Source organism: Orbicella faveolata, unplaced genomic scaffold, assembly GCF_042242905.1.
Source record: "Orbicella faveolata isolate gen_17 unplaced genomic scaffold, um_ofav_v1 contig_12, whole genome shotgun sequence".
NCBI lineage: Eukaryota > Metazoa > Cnidaria > Anthozoa > Scleractinia > Merulinidae > Orbicella > Orbicella faveolata.
Window position 1 is genome coordinate 5,605,186 of NW_028301539.1, and position 19,815 is coordinate 5,625,000.

The window sequence follows — 19,815 nt, forward strand, 5'->3', positions numbered from 1 at the left end:
GTTCACAAATGTTTGTCTATTATAACATTCTCTCATTTCATAACGATGTTGATAGAACAGATATAAGGCTTGAATGAGATTTCAGTTCAGCTTAAATTCGGCGACAATTCATCATTGTTTTCATTTCGACCAAGAAAACTTAGCTGGCATTGTGCAAGTAAATTTAGCATAACGGAAATAGCTTGAATTGTTATATAGCTGGAGTTTAGGTGATTCTAACGCGCACTCTTACTGGTTGATTTATGGTCACGTGGCAACAACTAAAGTCGAGATTCTCGGGTAAACAGAATCTTGCTGTTTCCCTCGGGACCAGTAATTAAGTTTATAGTACAGTACGTTAAATGCCACAAAATGTAAAGGTCCAATAAACTACAGATCTAATGGGCCTCATCACGGTTTTCGACGCCATCTTGACGGATAGGGAAAAGCGACGGTCAGAAATTACAGTGTTTGTATGGGAATCCGATGGCAAATAGCTTTTTCCAAGATTGAATTTTACTCACTTTGTGAATCGTAACGTTAAAATACCAGTTAGAAGATTGTATTCACCAAGTTTGAAGGATGTAGCTTGGTTAGAAAACGCTCAATTAATTATTCTAATTTTGCATACATTTGTCTGTAATTTTTTTCCCTTGAACTGCGTCTACCCAGCCAAATTTACAGACGAGTGCCCGTCTGAGGAAAATAGCTGTATGGTTAGTACTCGTCCGTGAAAACTTTTCTATAAACAAGCGGGCTTATAGAAAAAATATGAATAACACAATTTTTCTGTTGCGAAAAGATATCTGAAGGATAACAACCACAATAACCTCCATTTGGCGCGAAAATATGCTCAGATATTTGTCCTTGGACATCAGCTGTTTCGAGAAGCCAACAGTTTTCCGAGAGCTATCCTATTGTCTGCAAAAATAGTGTATACATATTTGCAATTTCTGATCTTTGTTGTTATGCCAGACAAAAGCTACTCCGGGAAATTTGACTCGCCAAAGCCAGGAATGTGTTGGAGTAATGAAAAGAATAAGATGAGGACATCACGTCTTCTATTCACATTCAAAGCACTTAATCTTTCAAAAATAAGGTACCTTATTACATGAAATTTTCGCGACTCGTTAATTTCGCGATTTTGAGGTTCGCATATTTCACGACACCTTAATCTCGCGATTTTGCGAAAATTTTGCAGTTTGACTCACTTTAATTTCGCGTTTTTGAGTGAGACACACTATATTTCTTTGTCAATGTTATTTAAGATGTCCCTAAATTTGATGAAACAACTTAATCAACAACGTCCAAATAAACAAAAACGCAACTGATTATGTAAACAGTAACAAGAAAGATGTTCTCACAGTGTCTACAAGGCAGCTGAAAAGTTTAAGCAACTAGTGGAACAGCACTACAAGGAGCCAGTAAATGGACAGTTTAAGGATTGTACAAAAGAAGTGCTACCTGGAGTGGAGACGGAAAGCGGTAGTGATGAAGAGGACCAGAACATTACCACAGAATAGTACAAAATGATTGTTATAAACGTGTGTAATGGTAATAAAGTCGCTTTTTTAATTATTGACGTAATGTGAGTCACTTAATTTTCGCATCATGTTAATTTCGCGACATTTAATTTTCGCGTCACTTAAATTTCGCAAAATTCGCGAAATTAACTTGTCGCGAAAATTTCATGTAATAAGGTAGTTCGGAATATATCTCGCTCTTCGAACCTCGTCAGTCGTCCGCCATATTGAAAGACCTTGAAAATATCAATTTTTTGGCAATAGCTGCCAAACTAAATTATTTATTTCCTCTTATTTATAAGTTATGACTGATCAACATGCAGAAGTTTTGCACCGCATTTTCGATCACCTTGACGTTTGTAGCATTAGCGTCATCAGTTGAACTGATACTAGAAAACACAGACGAACACAATTGGTTTTGGATTGCTAAGCCGCCTGGAGCATCAGGGGTAAGTTTAAACGCTAATCTTTAGCACGATGATGAACTTCAATTTAAGCCAGTCCCTTCCCATGGTAAAAAGCGTCTCGCCCACTGTTCCACGAGCGCTCAGTTACTAACCGTCCGGTGAACGGTTCAGTTAGCTTGTGAACATCCGTCTCCTCCTCTCAAAAAAATTCTCCCCGATTATTTCGAGGGGAGGGGGCGTATTTGAGTTTTATGGGAGAACTCCCATATAAAAAGGATGGGAGTGCTCGTCGTTCATTTTAAAAAAGAAGGTTTGACACCTCTTAGGTTGTTAAGCTTCAAAAGCAGGAGCTTTCGTGGTATTTTTTCCCACACTGATAACGACATGCAATTAATCCCCATCGAAAAAATATCTTCCAACCGAGACTCTATCCGTAAGGCCAGGGAAGCTTTTTTTAATTCAAAAAGGCAGAATAATTGATCCCGCTGGTCTGAACATCCGCGAAGAAACACATTAATTGTTTCCTTTTATTATGTTTTTCATTATTTCATTTTACCATATGCTTTTCTTTAATATACACTGTCAATTAGTTTTACGAATTTCCGGTATTACGAAAATATGGTACAAAAAACATGTCCCAATATAAAATTCTCATTGTACCTGAAGAAGGTTGGTTTGGCCAGCCGCAATATTGTACACCTTCAAAAAATCATCCGACGTTGTGTCGGTGTCTACTTTTATATTCTACTTTGTAGGGAATGGAACCGAAAAAAGTCAGTGTCAGTTAATGTGTTGTTTACAAGTGAGAATTTGCACCACTTAGGAGTGAAAAAAAATCCCCACCATGTCCACAAAAGAGGATCTTGGTAGCGCTCGTTTTAAAATTTCCTTCGAGTACCCCCGTCCTTTTTATATTGGAGTACCCCCAGGAGACAAATAGCATAACCAGTACTTGATTTTGAGTTTTAATGACGGATTGATGTTTGTTTATATGTTACTAATTTTTTATTTTGCAGTGGGATAGACGGACTAACCCTACACGATATACGGCTTGTAATATTAACTTACAACAGTCAAACAAATGGCTGTTAAGTGATCAAATCACAGTCAAAAAAGCAAACAGGATCGATATCACTGTCACTTACCGAATCACAAGTTGTCCTACGTGCGTAAATGTTTTTTACTTGTACGTAAACCAGTCAGACCAGTTTATTGCAGATCTACTTAACTATCCTGACCCTCTCATTGACACAACAGCGTATGAAAGAGTGGCAGACCGATGACCGATTGATTGTTTGTTTATTTGTTAATAATTCTTTATTTTTGCAGTGGGATAGACGGACTAACCCTACACGATATGCGGCTTGTAACTCACAACAGTCGAACAAATGGCTGTTGAGTGATCAGTTCACAGTCAAAAAAGCAAACAGGATCGATATCACTGTCACTTACCTAATCAGAAATTGTCCTAACTGCGTAAATGTTTTTTACTTGTACGTAAACCAGTCAGACCAGTTTATTGCAGATCAAGGTAACTATCCTGACCCTCTCATTGACACAACAGCGTATGAAAGAGTGGCAGAAATTAAACAGGCTATCAATTCGACAAATTCCGAAACAATAAACGTCCTTGTTAAAGGGCAGTATACTATCTTGGCATTCCATAATTACGGAGCCTGTAGTACTCTGTTCTGTGTCAAAGTCACCTATAACATTTGCCCTGATGAAACACTCGGAAACAATTTGGTGTCACTACAAAGGACTGTAGCTCCAGCAAATGATTCTGACACCATTCGAGTGATAGGAAACTGTATCAAAGATGCTGTTCAAGTATCTGGCAGTTTGTATGTTCACTGTGACAGTAATGGCGAGTGGAACACTACTGAACTTGAAGGAGTTAGATGTATTTGTAAAGAAGATATGGAGAATAATGGAGGGATATGCGAAGGTAATGTTGCTGCATTCACGATTTAAACTCGATTTGCTTAAAAATGTACACGAGATTGACTGTTACGGTCACATATTATCTTGGATGGCTTTTTTGTTTCGCCTTTTGTTTTAGGAATATTGAAGCAACCAGCTCATTGAGCTCAGTCTCTCTTTTTAAGAAGAACCACAGAAACCAGCGTGTACTATTTCGCTCTATTTAAAATGCAGTGAAAACACTGTGGAACTTGCAACGGCATGGTAGCAATCACTGAACACGTAGGGGCCAAACCACCCCCCAAATGTTTCTTCAGTTCTTGGGTATTTCACATTATTTCGCATTACTTAAAAAGTATTGACTCTTTCTACACCAAACTTGGCAGATGAGCAGGAAACCTATTCCCAATTATATTTACGTGAAAAATGTCGGTAAATGTCAAAGTTGTGACGTCACAGTGATGACGTCATGTTTTTTCCCACTTTTGAAGTTTTTAATATGCATACTTCTTACAATGTGTTCGAAAGAGCACATCAAAGGGAGTTGAAACCTGAAAAATTTTTGTCCATATCACAAAAATTAAATGAAATATGGCAATTTTAAATATGAAAAATAACTCTGCAAAATATGGGGTCCCCCCCTTGAGAAAAATCCCCAAATTGGAGCTGTATTTTTGTTCCAGCAAATGCAGCTATGTTGCACATGTGATGTGCCAGATGACTAAAGCAAAAATAAAGAAGAAAAATCGGAATAAAAAATTATCCCTCTAGTGTTATTGCGTTAAAACTAGTTTTGTTACGTCATAACCTGTGACGTCATCCGTTTTTTTACTGTTAATACCATCGTAACAAAGCCGAAAATCAAATTTCTAAAACCATACGATTTTTGACAACATCAAGCTTTCTATTTTTCTAGATTATTAGCCTTCCTAGAATAAAACTGAAACAAATAAACCAGAGAGATTGACTTAAGAAGGACAGTATGGTTAAGCAAATTCCGGGGGGGACAACAAAAAAATATTTAACTTACCATATCTCAAAAAATAATCATCATAGCAAAAAACGGTTTCCGGCATTTTACTCCTCAAGTCAGGGCCTTTCCAATGACATAATCTTTACATTAGATTTCACAAAAAATTAAAGCACGTTTTGGTGACGTCATCAATTATGATGTCATATTCTGACATTTTGTCACAACTTCCAAATTAAAATAAACTGGAGAACAAAGAAAGCTCATCTGCCAAACTTGGTTCAGAAATATATAAACCAAGCAAATATAGCCTTCATGAAACATTAGGGGGGTGGTTTGGCCCCTACGTGAAAGGTTCCTACGTGAATAAGTGCAATGCTGTACAATAAATATTATTTCCCTTTCTGTTCTTCTTATCTCAGTTGATGCATTCTTGTTTTAGCTTGTCCAAATGGAAAATACAATGACCAGACTGGCCTTATTTGTACGGGTAAGAAATGCTACAAAATTAATTCGAGATACATTTTGACTGGACTCAGATCTCAGAAATCTAGAACTCATTACAATGTTAACATCAATTCACACATTAATTGTGCCTTCACTTTTAACATGAATAATGTTTAAATTTCGACAGAGTTATTACCTCACAATCTCCAGAATGCATCTGGGATTGTCCATAATTTGAAATTTAGGAGATCAGTTAACCTATTGTATGAATAATATTCATGAAATGTACTTAGGCATCAGCTCTTTCGCGTGTTAATTTTAAGATGCCTTGTTTCCTTTCTCGATAGTATCCTGAAATACTAATAAATAAAAAAGTTGATTTTTGCTGCTTTTAGTTCTTCCAACCGTCCCGAGAAACATTAGCGTTGCATTTATCAACCAAAGTGCGGTGGGGTTAAGATGGCTGCCGCCTGCAATAACCGGTAACCGGACTCATTTGTACTATGACGTCGATTGTCATAAGCCATGTGTCAATGACGACGACAACGAGTGTGTTGATGAAGAGTGTGGAAATGATGTCACTTACTTACCATATAAGGAAGATTTAGACATGGCAAAGATGATGATAACAAACCTTTCGTCATTTGAGAATTACACTTTTAAAATCTACGCTAAAAACAGAGTGAGTGAAGTGGCGAAACGAAGACATGGAGTTGAAGGAAACTATGCAGTAATCTTCGTAAGGACTAATGGATCAAGTACGTTTTTTAGTTTTTCAATATGTTCACTATACTGTCACATTTATTAATATTACTGATTGCTCTACCTATACGTAAATCTCACTCAGATAAGACACCTTTATATTTTCATTAATTTGATTTGCTTTGCTTTGAGCCCAAACGTTTCCCAAGTGAAAGAACTGCTTTAAAAGATATACTAGAGGTCGGTTTTACTGCAAGTGTATGCAATATTACAGCATCACGGCAAATGTGATAATGTGACGTGAACGAGCTATAATATAAATTAAAAGTGTTCCCATCGACTCACCCATATTTGAAATCGGCGTTTAAATTTGGTTAATACGCTTCGCTTGCTTAAAATAGCAACTTAATGGACGACTCCGTATATTGAGAGTACTATGCGAGATTTATTGTTCTGCTCTCGACCAGTCGGAAGAAGATAAATTTGTTGAGTGTGCTAAAATTGCTGTGCTCAAGGTTTTAGAGATTACGCTTGGAACTTGATGTTCTTAAGAGTGCCTGCCTGTAAAAATCAGACAAATTCTTAATTTCGCGGCAAGGGTCGAAAATTCGATTTCGCTCATATTCCAAAAACTACTGGATAGTTTTTTTTGGCAAAATATCCTTTTATTTCATAGAAATATGCAAATTACCAAATTCCGTTAAAATCGTCATTTGACGCACCATTTTATTAAACAAGTTTGAGAGCTTCGCATGCAAAACCACATCATTCTTCCGTCTTTAAAACACTAAAATATTTTTGTGCAACGTCTAATTGTATACTGGGTTGATTTTAGGGAATGTTGCGGTTTTTGTTGGGTGTAAAATAATTAAATTTCGAAGACATGTATTTCATTCACTTAAAAGTACTTCGTAAAAATAATTGATTTTCACCATGTGCGAAACCTTCAAATGGATTAAGCTTCTGGTGGTTGAATCGCAGATGGATGGTCTACAGATTCCTGTAAAACTTTCTTTGGGCAAATGATTGTGAGCGACGCGAGAGCTTTTCAAAGTACGTTAAAATGCAGATATTTGACCGTCCGTCGTCAAATTTCAATTTACGGGTTAGACATATATTTTAGCACGCGCCACATGTCTTGAGCTATATTAAGTTGAAATAGACACAGAGCTGATAATTTCGAAATGTTCTAACCTTATTTGCTGTAAAAGGCAGGTCCAAACGCCGATTTGACGTGTTTCCGTCACCATTCGTCGCACATAAAGCAGAAGTTTGCTTTTGTTTACGCAACGTCCGATGTTCATCGCCAACTGTCAACTTGTTTAATGGTCGAATACCATGAATCTATGACCCTCTTTCGACACATATGATCACCACTGCATCTAAGTCAAAAACCGCTAAGTGATTTGTAGATAGTTGCTTGCTTTGCACTCCACCAAAACATTACTTTTTATCATCGTTTGATCTATTGCTGTTTGAATCCTTGCTTGCAGCGGTTCGTTGTTTGTTCGTCACGCAATGCTGTCATCCCATTTTAGGGGGTAGGGGTAGGACAATTTTTAGCCTAATATGTAAGGTCCGTAAGGCTTGGAACGACAGGGAGCACACAATCTTGTTGAGTAGGAAGAGATTAAATCAAGCAATGAAAAGAATGAATAGTCAACCATTGCCTGTGTTGTCATCTTTTACTAGACAACCGCTACCTGCACGCCCTGCGTAAATACTGTAACGCTAAACTCGTACCTAGGTCTTTTCGCGCTGTGCAATTATTTTTGGGCTACCCTCGGGGAAATGGGAGGTGGCCGCTTAATAGCGGCTGGCCACTTAATAGAAGTTTGTGTACCTTGAATATTTTTTCACCATCGGGTTATAAATTTCTTAGTAAACATGGAGTCAATTCAAGAAAATCATTATAGACGTCATTCTCGGAGACCCAGGGCCAGTTATTGGGAGCGGGGAAAAGTCTAAACGGGTGAGAAAAAAGTTCGGGCGAAGACCCTTTTAGACTTTTTTCCCGCCCCCACTAACTGCCCCAGAGTCTCCGAGAATGACGTCTATCATGATTGTCTTGAATTGACTCCATGTTTACTAAGAAATTTAGCTAAATTTATAACCCGATGGTGAAAAAGCATTCAAGGTACACAAACCTCTATTAAGCTGCCAACCCCTATTAAGCGGCCACCTCCCATTTCCCCAAGCAAGGATTCAAGCAGCAATAGATCAAACGATGATCAAACGTAATGTTTTGGTGGAGTGCAAAGCAAGCAACTATTTACAAATCACTTAGCCGTTTTTGACTTAGATACAGTGGTGATCATATGTGTCGAAAGAGGGTCATAGATTCATGGTATTCGACCATTAAACAAGTTGACAGTTGGCGATGAACATCAGACGTTGTGTAAACAAAAGCAAACTTCTGCTTTATGTGCGACGAATGGTGACGGAAACACGTCAAATCGGCGTTTGGACCTGCCTTTTACAGCAAATAAGGTTAGAACATTTCGAAATTATCAGCTCTGTGTCTATTTCAACTTAATATAGCTCAAGACATGTGGCGCGTGCTAAAATATATGTCTAACCCGTAAATTGAAATTTGACGACGGACGGTCAAATATCTGCATTTTAACGTACTTTGAAAAGCTCTCGCGTCGCTCACAATCATTTGCCCAAAGAAAGTTTTACAGGAATCTGTAGACCATCCATCTGCGATTCAACCACCAGAAGCTTAATCCATTTGAAGGTTTCGCACATGGTGAAAATCAATTATTTTTACGAAGTACTTTTAAGTGAATGAAATACATGTCTTCGAAATTTAATTATTTTACACCCAACAAAAACCGCAACATTCCCTAAAATCAACCCAGTACACAATTAAACATTGCACAAAAACATTTGAGTGTTTTAAAGACGGGAGAATGATGTGGTTTTGCATGCGAAGCTCTCAAACTTGTTTAATAAAATGGTGCGTCAAATGACGATTTTAACGGAATTTGGTAATTTGCATATTTCTATGAAATAAAAGGATATTTTGCCAAAAAAACTATCCAGTAGTTTTTGTCATGCCCTAGCCTATCTACCGTTAAAATATGAGCGAAATCAAATTTTCGGCCCTTGCCGAGTTATTTTCCATATTTATGGACAGGGACTCTTAATTGGTTTATTTTACACAATATAGTTCCTGGTAAACCCGAAGTATCAGTTGAACAACCGGAAGAAGCCGTTGTTGTGTCATGGACGTTACTAGCGAAGAATGGCGTCATTAAAGGTTATCACGTGACGTCCATGAGACACGATGACTTTTCAGATATCAAGTCAAGAAGTACACAGGAAACTGAATTGCAGTTTGACAATCTAATGGCGGGAAAAACTTATGAATTCCAGGTAGGTACAATTTGAATTCATAGATTGGGTAAGCAGTTTACCGCGTCAGCAATTAAGAGCTATTTTGGAGTTTTATGCTAAGAAAGTGAGCAGACAAACAAACAAACAAACAAACAAACAAACAAACAAAAGACAAAAAATAAAACCCGTAAGAGTTCTAAATAAGGCGCTTTGGTCTTTTTCCTCAGGTATTTGCAATGAACAACATCGGTAAAGGACCTACTGGAGCGAAGACTTTTACACTAAGAGCTGGTTCGTTTATTAAATTGTTAAGTTAAGATTAACATAATATGTTCCTGCTCTTTCAAGTAAATGATTTTACGTTTATCATTTCCTTCTAGTCTTACGAAAACTAGCACAGAAATGAATCACCTGAAGGAAAAACTTTTACAAAAACTGTGGGTATTTCACTTCACCGTGAACAGGAACAGGAAAACAAAGCTGTTTCAAAACTTAAGGTCGCCATAGACTTTGATTTCAGCTCGAGTTATAAGCTGACTGGTTGATATATCTTTCATCTCACGACTGATCAACACTGAATAAATATCTGTGATTTCTGGCTGCTACCGCAGATGGATCGAAGACGTTGAAGTTAATTGCATTCGGTACTGGAGGTGGAGCACTGGCGTTACTAATTCTTCCTTTAGCACTGATTTTTCTTGTCAATTTTTTCTGTTGCTTATATTTCAAGGTTACCATTAGCACCAAATTATTGCCTATGTATATACTTGTCTCTTTTGAAATTTGAACTGCTACAACAGCTCCAGAAACTGAAGGTAATTGACATGGCTTTGAGTAACAGGAATACACGATAAAAAATGTAGCAAGTAATGTTTGAAATGATCACTAATGATTCACGAACAAAAAATGGCAAAATAAGTCAGTGCATAAATGAAATGATTTGTGGTATATCTCTTCCTTACAGCAGACTCCAAGACTGCAATGTACCTAAACATTATTTACGGATTTGTCGGACTTGTTGTGTTATTGTTAGTTTTGATCGTTTCTTTCGCCTGCTGCAATATCTTCAAAAGGTAAGTTGCTAGTAACTATAAGCAAAGGTTTGGTAACACATAACCGTGTAAAAATCAATGATGGAATCGAATGACATTTCGGATTTTTTATCGCTGATTTTAACATGCTTATGTGCTAGTAGCGATAAAGCATTCTATAGTGAAGCAGTTTTCAACCGAGTGTCGTAAAACCAAACCAAAGTAATCACTCTAGCCAATCACAAAGGACTCAGAATTCGAAAATGCAGTGAACCAATAAGAATTCGAAGCAAGACGCGGGAAAACGCGTGCGAACGAGTGACGATTGGTTTTTGTTTTACTTCTGATTGGATGAAAATTAGTTGCACTAGAGTTTAGGTCGATCTTGTGGAAAGTGCAAAAGCAATTACACTTTTCGACACTCAAACAGAAACCGCTCTAATAACTGTTTTGTCACCTTCAGTGTGACGTCTTACCTACATGATGCTGACATTAGTCGTTGTCAATATATTAGATAGCAGGCTTTCATAATGGAGAATCATTTCGAGCTACTTCTCTCGTCAGTCACTTGTAATTAAAATAAAATATTGGATACAAATTGTATGTAACTTTCGTTGCTTACTTGAATAAAACAGGAGGCGCCGTCAAGAGAAAGTAAAACAAAACAAATTGTCCGTAACAACTGAATCAGGAGTCAGAGTGTGCGATGGTAAGCCTCGATCTTAGCGGATGCACTGTTGAACGTAATATAAGGAGTAATAATTAGTTTACTTCGTTTTCAGCATTTTCCATGTGTGACATCATTAGATCAATTCACTGAAAATGTGCTGGATAATATCTCTGAAACATTTCCTTTTCCGTTTAGGGAGTGTTACAGAAATATTTAATTAAGATTTCAGCGATGATAAATTGGTTGGTTTTCACTGGCGAGGGAGTCGTAAGAGAGTACGAACTTGTGAAAATCGAAAATCGGAGTAGTAAGCGGAGTCAAAAGCTCGACCAAGAGATTATCAAGGAAAGAGACTGAATCCCCCATAAAGGTCTTCTACCCGAGGTAATCCCTCTTAAGTTAGTTTTAGACATGGTACTCAGTTCTTCCGAGGACGTAACTCGCGCGATGCGTGATCATGAACGGTCCAAGTGACTTTCTCGAAACTGGCGGGAAATTTGGTGAAGGCGGAGTCATTTTATATGTTTTGATTTCCATAAGACGTTTCTATAGCAGAGATGTTTTCTGCAATCCCAACAGTCTTTTTGTTCCGCTCGGCTTTCGTTTGCTTTGTGCTCGTTTGACTGTCCATTATTTTCCCATTTATTCGGTTTTACCTGTTACCTATCTTCTTCGTGCCATGTGGCACATAAGGCCCGGCAACACAATCCCGCCAACCAGCTCTGTCAGCCGCTGCGATTTGTACCTCACTCCAGTTCTTCCATCCAGCTTTTATTCGGTTTTTGGGAGTTTAAAAAGCAAACCACAACCGCAACGGCAAAGCAATGAGTACAATGGCTGTGTAAGCGTGCGTTATAAGTCTTTGTTCATTTCTTTGCTGTTCAACTTGAAATGGTCAAATTCAGCATATTCGAGAAAACGTGAAATACTACGCCCAATTTTTAAAATGTCTTTTTCGAATTTTGCCGCTCTCTTATATATTCTGTTTGGGATATTTCTGACAAACTGAATGAATCTTAATTCTCGCGAGATTCGTTGGTTGAATGTAAAGTCGTTTTTTTAATCGACGTTGTCTTAGGCGTTGTTGCCGTTGTTGCTTAAAAGGTGGCTCAGACCAGTTTTCAGGTTTTTGACGGCTCATAACTTTGTAAGAGTAGAACAAAAAGGCAGACCAGGGCCACTGTAATATTTTTGTAGGTTTGGATTATATAATTTATACTTGACCTAAAACAGCTGTTATTTTGTCGTCAGCAGTTACCATGGCAACATTCTAAAAGGATTTTCCAGATCTGATTTTTCGCTTATGTCACTAATAACTAAAAGGTTAACCCGGTGACCCCCAGCTTTTTTTAATCAATATCTTTTGGCTTCAGAAAATGAAAATGCACAACAATTTTAAAATAATTTTACGGAGCCGATTTCTTGTAAACTTGGAAAAACGACAATTTGCACATAGTGCAAATTTCTTTCCGTAGAATTTTTTCATTTTTTTCTTGACGCTTCCTCTCAATAATAATGATATATTAAAACAATAAAAAGAAGGGGTCACCGGGCTTGTTTTCATGTAAAAGCCCTCGCGAGTTCCGTTATTCCCACGCGTGTAGACACGCATTCAAAAATCCAGACTTTATAAGATTAGCAGTTGCTCATGAGCTGTTTTGACTACCGCTGACTGCTTCGTGTGTCCGCGCGGGCGAGCGGGCTCCGAACAGGTGTTTTGTTTTGTTTGCTGCTTAAACATCATTTACAGTTGTAGTTGTCGTTAAAGACAACCTCCTGGGCTTACTCTGTAGGATTTTTACACAAATTCTGGGTAGATTTGCTGTGTTTTGCGAGTCCTTTATACGCTCTCGGTGGCTGTCACGATCGATCGAGTTTCCTTTGAAATTTGGGAAACATTGAATTCCCGAAACAATTTTTCTTAATTAAGTTGTTCCAACAGGTAAAGCCTCCTTTATATGCGAATTTCGTCCCCAACAGTACAAAAGTGACCTTGCGCGAAAAAAGCCACGCGCCGCCATATTTGTTTTGGTCTAGCAGGTTTAAATCTCACGCCTCTATCGTGCGTGTTTCTGACGCGCGACGCACGATGGTGATCTACTTTCCGCACGAGAAAACTGGTACCAGCCACCTTAAACTGCCTTTTGCTGCTTAGGTGGCGAGCGTCTGTATGCACTTTCGACCGATCTGTTTGTTCGGTTGCGTTGTGTTTGGACGTTTGTTTAATTTGCTTTGTACTCTTTTGTCTACTAATTTCTTTGCCGTTTGTTCAGTTGTTTTGTTTGTGTAGGGGACCGTCTGTCTCTTATTTAAACTCCTATTTAAGTTTCGAAATGTGTTAAAACATATAGCGAGAGGCGAAGCTCGATTGCTTGTAATTAAAATGGTCAAAGAAGACGCCCCCACAATGTTGGAGATTTTCCTTCGCTTTGAGACGGAACGAAAACAAAGGAAACAAATAAAACAAATCCTCCACGAAAACATCCACGCAACGCGCGAGTAAATTCCGCGGAAGAACTGGGTACCATGTCTAAAAATAACTTCAGAGGAATTACCTTAGTTAGAAGACCTATATGGGGGATTCACTCTCTTACCTTGATAGTCTCTTGGCTCGACAGAATCGGAGTCGGAGGAATCAGAACGTTTCCATTTCTTCCGATTCCATTCACGACTCCGTCGCTTATGATTCAGTGAAAACTAGATTGTCGGAGTCGGAAGCAGAAGCGTAACAACAAACCAATCACATGGCGTGGAATTCAGCGTTGTGATTGGCTTATTCTTCCGCTTCTGCTTCCGACTCCGACAATGTAGTTTTCACTAGGTCATAAGAGACAAAGTCGTAAGCAGAATTAGTGTTCTCCTTCCAACTCCGTCAGTTTGATTTTCACTAGACCGTATCGCTCTTCGTTTCTGATTACGACTCCAAATTCGACTCCGTCGCTAGTGAAAACCAGCCTTTAACGGTGAGCTGATATCCTCTTTTTGGTCGTTAGACCTGCTTGGTGTTGGCGTTTGTCGACGTTCAGTATGGGAAGAAAAACCCGCTGGTTGACGTTTATGACAATTTACAAATCATTTACTTCCAAACGGAAACAGACTTATTCTTGCTGATATCTCAAAAGGCGTCAATGTTTTCTTTAGATATTACGATGTTGTCAATGGCGGCATACCAAAATATCGATGACATCTGTGATGGTTTTAATCTCGACCGTGACCAAATAACATTAGTGAGACTGCTTGGGACTGGGAACTTTGGCCAGGTGTCCAAGGCAATCTACGGAGCTTCGCATTCAGAAGTTGCGGTAAAAAGCCTGAAAGGTAGCTATACATTTTGCTTTTTTCAGTTGATGAGTTTTAATTTGATAATTATCAATAAGTCTAATTTTTTATTTCAAATTTCAGCTATTAACGGCATCCCCCGCAGTATACTCCGTGCTCCAGCCAATACGTATTGTTTGCGTTGATGGCATTGAAGTGTACTTAAAATAGTTTTAGAGTAGCCGTAGGATAATTTTTGCTTTTTTTCGGGATTATACTAAAGAAGTTAGTTGACAGATCAGTGGAAACAGGATTTGCTCTCCCTTGATTCGAATTTGCCGTTGACTCAAGCAACAACTGACCCTCTTTCTCATGAGAACTTTTTACACTTGATCTAGACAATGCTTCACCGAAGGACTTACAAGACATGCTCAGTGAACTAGACGTCATGAAATCTTTGCAGCCTCATCCTCATGTTGTTCGACTGATTGGTTCCTGCATTGAGAAAGGTACATTCATGCTAATCTCAGTTTGCTGTATGTTTTCTTTTTCTTTTAATGCAAGCATTTCTTCTTGTTATTTTTCTTTCTAAAGGGAGGGTGCTACTGCGCTTAAAGAAATATTGTTTGAATTACTGTTTGCCGGAAGATGAATGAGTTGTGTTGCAAGGCTCTTAGCCAATAGTATTTTACAAGAAATCCCTAAATGACGTGATTTTGATGTAACATTACGAGTATACTAGGCCTATCTAGAAAGTGATGTTTGTTTTATTACGTCGCCTACATGAATTCATAATAACACCACCGCTCTGTCACTAGATTATCATCATCATAAATTGTAGGATTTGTTTCACAATCTTAAGTTATCGCCATGAGATTTCATCGGTGAATTAATTAGCAAACTTTCACGTCCAGGTGAGTGTCGTTTTAGTTTTGTATTGTTTTACCATTTCAGAGCCGATGTTGCTTGTTTTGGAGTATTTACCATGCGGTGATTTACTGGGATACCTGCGCAAGAGCAGAGGACATGAGGACACGTACAACACCGGGGAGAAAAGACCAAGTTCCAGGCTCACTGAAAAAGATCTGTTATCTTTTGCTTGGATGATAGCAGATGGTATGAACTATCTGGCAACAATGAAGGTACACCGCTTATCTAGTAGTATAAACGATCAAGTAGTCATTTCAAGTTTCCTTCCAATAGAGGGTTTTCACATGACGTCACTGCAGCCATATTGGTATCCCCAAATAATGAAACGGCGGCCATGTTTTGGTGAACCAAACTAATCCTGTGGGAGTTTTACTCTTCTCTTATGTAGTCACTTTCTTTTGTTCTAATAAATTTGCATAATCGTTGGCCACGCTAGTAAAAACTCTCTACAGAAGGAACCGTGAAATAATACAATATTTTACCAGTAGTCTAGCTTGAACAGCAAAAACAAACACGAAGCAACCCTAGCAGATAGCATAGTTAACATTGGAGAGATTTAGACAGAGAGGACGTCCGACATTTGATGTTGTCAGTACACTTTTTTGGTCAATAAGTCTGCAAGCATACTCGGAAACTCACATTATTATCAGATTATGGATCAATATTAGGATCACATGCAGTTCGCTTATTTCAGCACATAAATATGGTTACAATACTAGGATCAGTGTTGGCGTTAACAAGGCACGTGCCTGATCGATATTCAGGAGAAATGGGTAGCTGACCTTGAAAGAGATTCATGTTGCTCTGTGTTTCAGGTTGTTCATCGTGACTTGGCCGCCCGCAATGTATTAGTAGGTGAGAACAAAGTCTGCAAAATTTCCGACTTTGGATTGGCGCGTGGTCTGGAGAAAGATGTTTACACGAGACGAACTCAGGTGATTGCAAAAATAAACCGCTCAAAACTAAGCTCAGATGCAGCTAAATAATTCAATCAATCAATCAATCAATCAATCAATTGATTGACTTTACGATCAATTGACCAATTCCTTATAGTTCAGTTATTATTTCATTCCTTCCCTCAGTTTCCGTTTTTCGTTCGTTCGTTCTGTTGATCGTCGATACCTTGTTATATATTTTGTTTGTTCTTTTGTTTGTTTTTGTCTGTTTTTTTTTTTTTAAAGGCGCGTCTCCCAGTTAAGTGGATGCCCCCAGAGGCACTTTTCTATGGTGAATCTACAACTATGAGTGACGTGTAAGTTCAAGCCTTGATTTAATAAAGCCGTCATGTTTTACCAGCCCTCGTGCTTCATTTATTATCTAATAACCAGTCAAACAACCTTACAAATTTCATCATGTGAAAGGGGATCATAACGAAAGGTTGAAGATGTTTTCGTCACTGTCTGCGTTATAAGAATGTTATAAGAAGTGTTATAGAATGGCATACATAATTCCACCAACCCGTAACACTCTTTGTTTGCGGAAAATACATCCATGAAAATAAAGCATATTGTTAGCTACGTATGTAATGTAACGAACTCTAAAAAGAGCAGCCGTAATGTCGATCAATGATGATGCAGAACACCGCATTATGTTGAAAAGTGGGAAGACTTAAACTGAAATCACAAAATTTGTGCTTTACAGATGGTCCTACGGTATAGTAATGTGGGAGGTGTTTACTGTTGGTAAGTAAAATATTTGTCAGAAGGCCAGTAAACACAGCTTCGCCGTTCACATCCTTTCGTTTATGCAGTTTAAATTTTCAGGGGATGCTAAAAAAACCCATAGCTTTATATATAGTATATTATTTTTGCTCTCAATAATCTTGTATAGTAAACTGATTCTTGACAAAATAGATGAATAACTAAAAAGGATATTTGAATTGTCTCGAATGATAATGCATCGTAACAAGCTTAAACAAAGTGAAAACACAACTAGACTGCTGTGATGAAAGGTTGGTTACAGGTAAAATACCCTCCAGAGTAATTCGTGCATGATATCTCTGAACCACATTAACCGTTTTGATAGGAAAAATGTTTCCCGCCAAAAGCGTCTAAGTTGGTAACAAAAGGGCACTGTAAGGGTAAGAGAGCACTGTTGCCAGCGAATGCTGACTGACGACCACCATTTTGTATTAGACCCTAAGTCTCAAACATTGATATTCTTGGGAAACAAAGTTAACTGCTTCCCTTGTGATGAGTCATTAAAGTGTGAAATGTCATCAAGTATGTTTTAATGTTTTAAGGTGAATCACCATATCCTGGTGTACCTTCTCGACAAGTGGCTGGCTTGTTGCAGACAGGATACCGAATGCCTAGACCAAGACACATCTCTGCTGAACTGTGAGTGGTTTCCATTGCATCTCACTGACTGAACTATAATTATGGGAAAACCAGGAAAAATGAAATGAAAACTGCAAACCAGCGTGTTCGAGTGTTACCATGCACATTCTACACCATCTCCATCCTCAGTGTTTTATGTCCAAATGTGGTTGGCTCTCAAACCATTTGTTTGAGATTTCCAAATCCATCTAAAATTGTTTCAGTAGGCTTTCCGAAATCAACACAGAAATAGGTCGAAAATCCTTCTTAAGAGAACGAGAGAGAGGCAATGCAGTCGTAATAATGCACTTTATTTTTTCTTCCAGCTTCAGAGCGGTCCGGGTTCCAAAATCCTTGAATCTGATTGGCTAATCGCGCGCGCTCCGGCGGTTTGGATTATCCTATGCGGACCCCGGTTACGGACCGCTGCGAAATTCCCAAGTCTGACAACGTTTCGAGCTTTTTGCTACAACATAAAACAGCGTACAATGTAAACATTCGACAAAGAGTCAAAGAAAGCAGCAAATAAAGCCGTTTTCGATTTTTAAAGCCGTGCGTTTCTTTTTCATAAGCATCAATTTTTGTCACTAACCTTGTTAAACGTACTATTTCCCTAAACTGTGTCACTTTAATTTAAAACAGCCCTACAAACTCTGCAAACACTACCGGCTTTTTGGGCCCGAAATGTTCAACGCAGGCGTGCGCCCGATTTGAACTCAACGATTTTAATTACAGTGGAACCCCGTTAATACTACCACCTTCGAGCCATGGAAGATTGGTCGTATTAACGAGGTGGTCGTATTAAAGGGGTTGTTTAAATAATAAGATGACTGTCGGAGCTTATTTTCGGACCAGAATAAAGTGGCCGTAATAACGAGATGGTCGTATTAACGGGGTGGTCGTAAGGCGGGGTTCCACTGTAAAATTGAATACAAAAGTTGCTTTCAAAGCAATACCGTAGAGAGAAAATAAACACTTTGTTTGCCGGCCTTGTTCGGTCCGTATTGGTAAAAACCATGTCCTCGGGCGCATATTTTCCCAATACGGACCGAACAAGGCCGGCAGATAACGTATATTCATAACTGCTTTACAGTTACTCCATCATGACCGAGTGTTGGGAAGAAAAACCTCAAAAGAGACCAACGTTCCGATGGCTTTGCTCTGCGGTCAGAAGACTTCTGGATGACCACAAGGTTTGTAAGGTGTCTTAATATTTGTCAGTGTAGCACACACAGTAGAAATGGACAATCCGACACTGTCTAAGTTGTTGTCCTATTGAGCAATTTGTGTGGCTTTTATCCACCGTGTCTATAAACCTTTCCTTTCGGGGAGTAAGAGAGGAGGGTGTAAATATGAAGCATATCTACCAAGAAAAAGTCGAGCTAGATATTCGCGGCCAATTTTCACTGGACCTGAGGTGACATGTTGCTACCAAATCACAAACAACGTACTTTAGTCTTGAAGCGGCCTGTCAAAAACAACGTTTGCGTGCCCATTTGCACATCAATGTTAGGTGATAAACGAATAAGAAGCTTCGGCCTGAATCAGGAACAAAAATTCGACCACTCTATCCGAAACAGTTTGAAATAACTGACGGATTTCGGCCCAAAATGAAGTATTGGCAGTCAGAGAAGAACGATACAATTGTATCATCACTGGTTTTGACTCCCTTAACCGTTACACTGATCAGCAGAGACACATAAAGGTCGAAGGTCTAATCTCTTTATCTATCTATTCTTTGATTTGCAGACATATGTGAATTTGGAAGTTTATGATGACAAGGATTATGTTAATTTTGACGTGGTGACGTAGAACGATTGACGGAGGATCGTGAATATATGGAGAAGACACGTCATTTGATTGAAGAAATATAGTGTTGACAAGTTTCATTTTATTCAAAAGTTTAGTAACACCCATCAAATCGATTGCTAAGGAAACCCCATCAGCAATTCTTAAGTAACGTGTATAGCTTTTCGACTACAGATTGTTTGCAAGTTTTAAAATTCTCATCCGATCTGGCATGATAAACATTTGCTACTTCCTGGACAGATGGCACGATATATTGCATAATTCCTAAACGGCACCCTTTGTGAGTGTGGATAACGCTATCCAACGGGTAAATCACTGGAGAAAGGGTGACGACACAAACTTTGCTATCCCAACACTAAATACATAGTGATTTGTCCAGTGGAGAGCATTACCCAAACTTTGAGTAAGTAGCTGTCTCAAGTGCTGTAAAAGTTAGAAAATCCCGGAGACTCGTGGCTAATTTACCTGTTTATGATATAAAAAAGAATGCTATACTTAGTACATAA

At 38.5% G+C, this 19,815-nt stretch overlaps 1 protein-coding gene across 3 annotated transcripts in view; it reads left to right on the forward strand.

Annotated features, from left to right (window-relative positions):
- The window catches only part of LOC149116261 (ephrin type-B receptor 2-like), a 20,204-nt gene continuing 389 nt past the window's right edge, over positions 1-19,815 (forward strand). The window contains exons 1-18 of one of the 3 annotated variants that reach the window (XM_089283596.1): positions 1-1,078; positions 1,680-1,951; positions 3,239-3,857; positions 5,245-5,292; positions 5,645-6,007; positions 9,127-9,332; positions 9,521-9,584; positions 10,258-10,366; positions 10,960-11,033; positions 14,136-14,312; positions 14,651-14,761; positions 15,207-15,394; positions 15,998-16,117; positions 16,364-16,434; positions 16,824-16,864; positions 17,425-17,521; positions 18,594-18,693; positions 19,250-19,815. The exon at positions 19,250-19,815 is cut by the window's right edge and continues 389 nt beyond it. In XM_089283596.1, the coding sequence (XP_089139722.1) occupies positions 1,820-1,951; positions 3,239-3,857; positions 5,245-5,292; positions 5,645-6,007; positions 9,127-9,332; positions 9,521-9,584; positions 10,258-10,366; positions 10,960-11,033; positions 14,136-14,312; positions 14,651-14,761; positions 15,207-15,394; positions 15,998-16,117; positions 16,364-16,434; positions 16,824-16,864; positions 17,425-17,521; positions 18,594-18,693; positions 19,250-19,312 (2,583 nt within the window). In that variant the 5' untranslated portion in view covers positions 1-1,078; positions 1,680-1,819 and the 3' untranslated portion in view covers positions 19,313-19,815. Of the gene's footprint in view, positions 1,079-1,161; positions 1,952-2,925; positions 3,075-3,238; positions 3,858-5,244; positions 5,293-5,644; positions 6,008-9,126; positions 9,333-9,520; positions 9,585-10,257; positions 10,367-10,959; positions 11,034-14,135; positions 14,313-14,650; positions 14,762-15,206; positions 15,395-15,997; positions 16,118-16,363; positions 16,435-16,823; positions 16,865-17,424; positions 17,522-18,593; positions 18,694-19,249 lie in introns of those variants that run through there. The other 2 variants (XM_089283597.1, XM_089283595.1) reach the window with 2 other exon arrangements.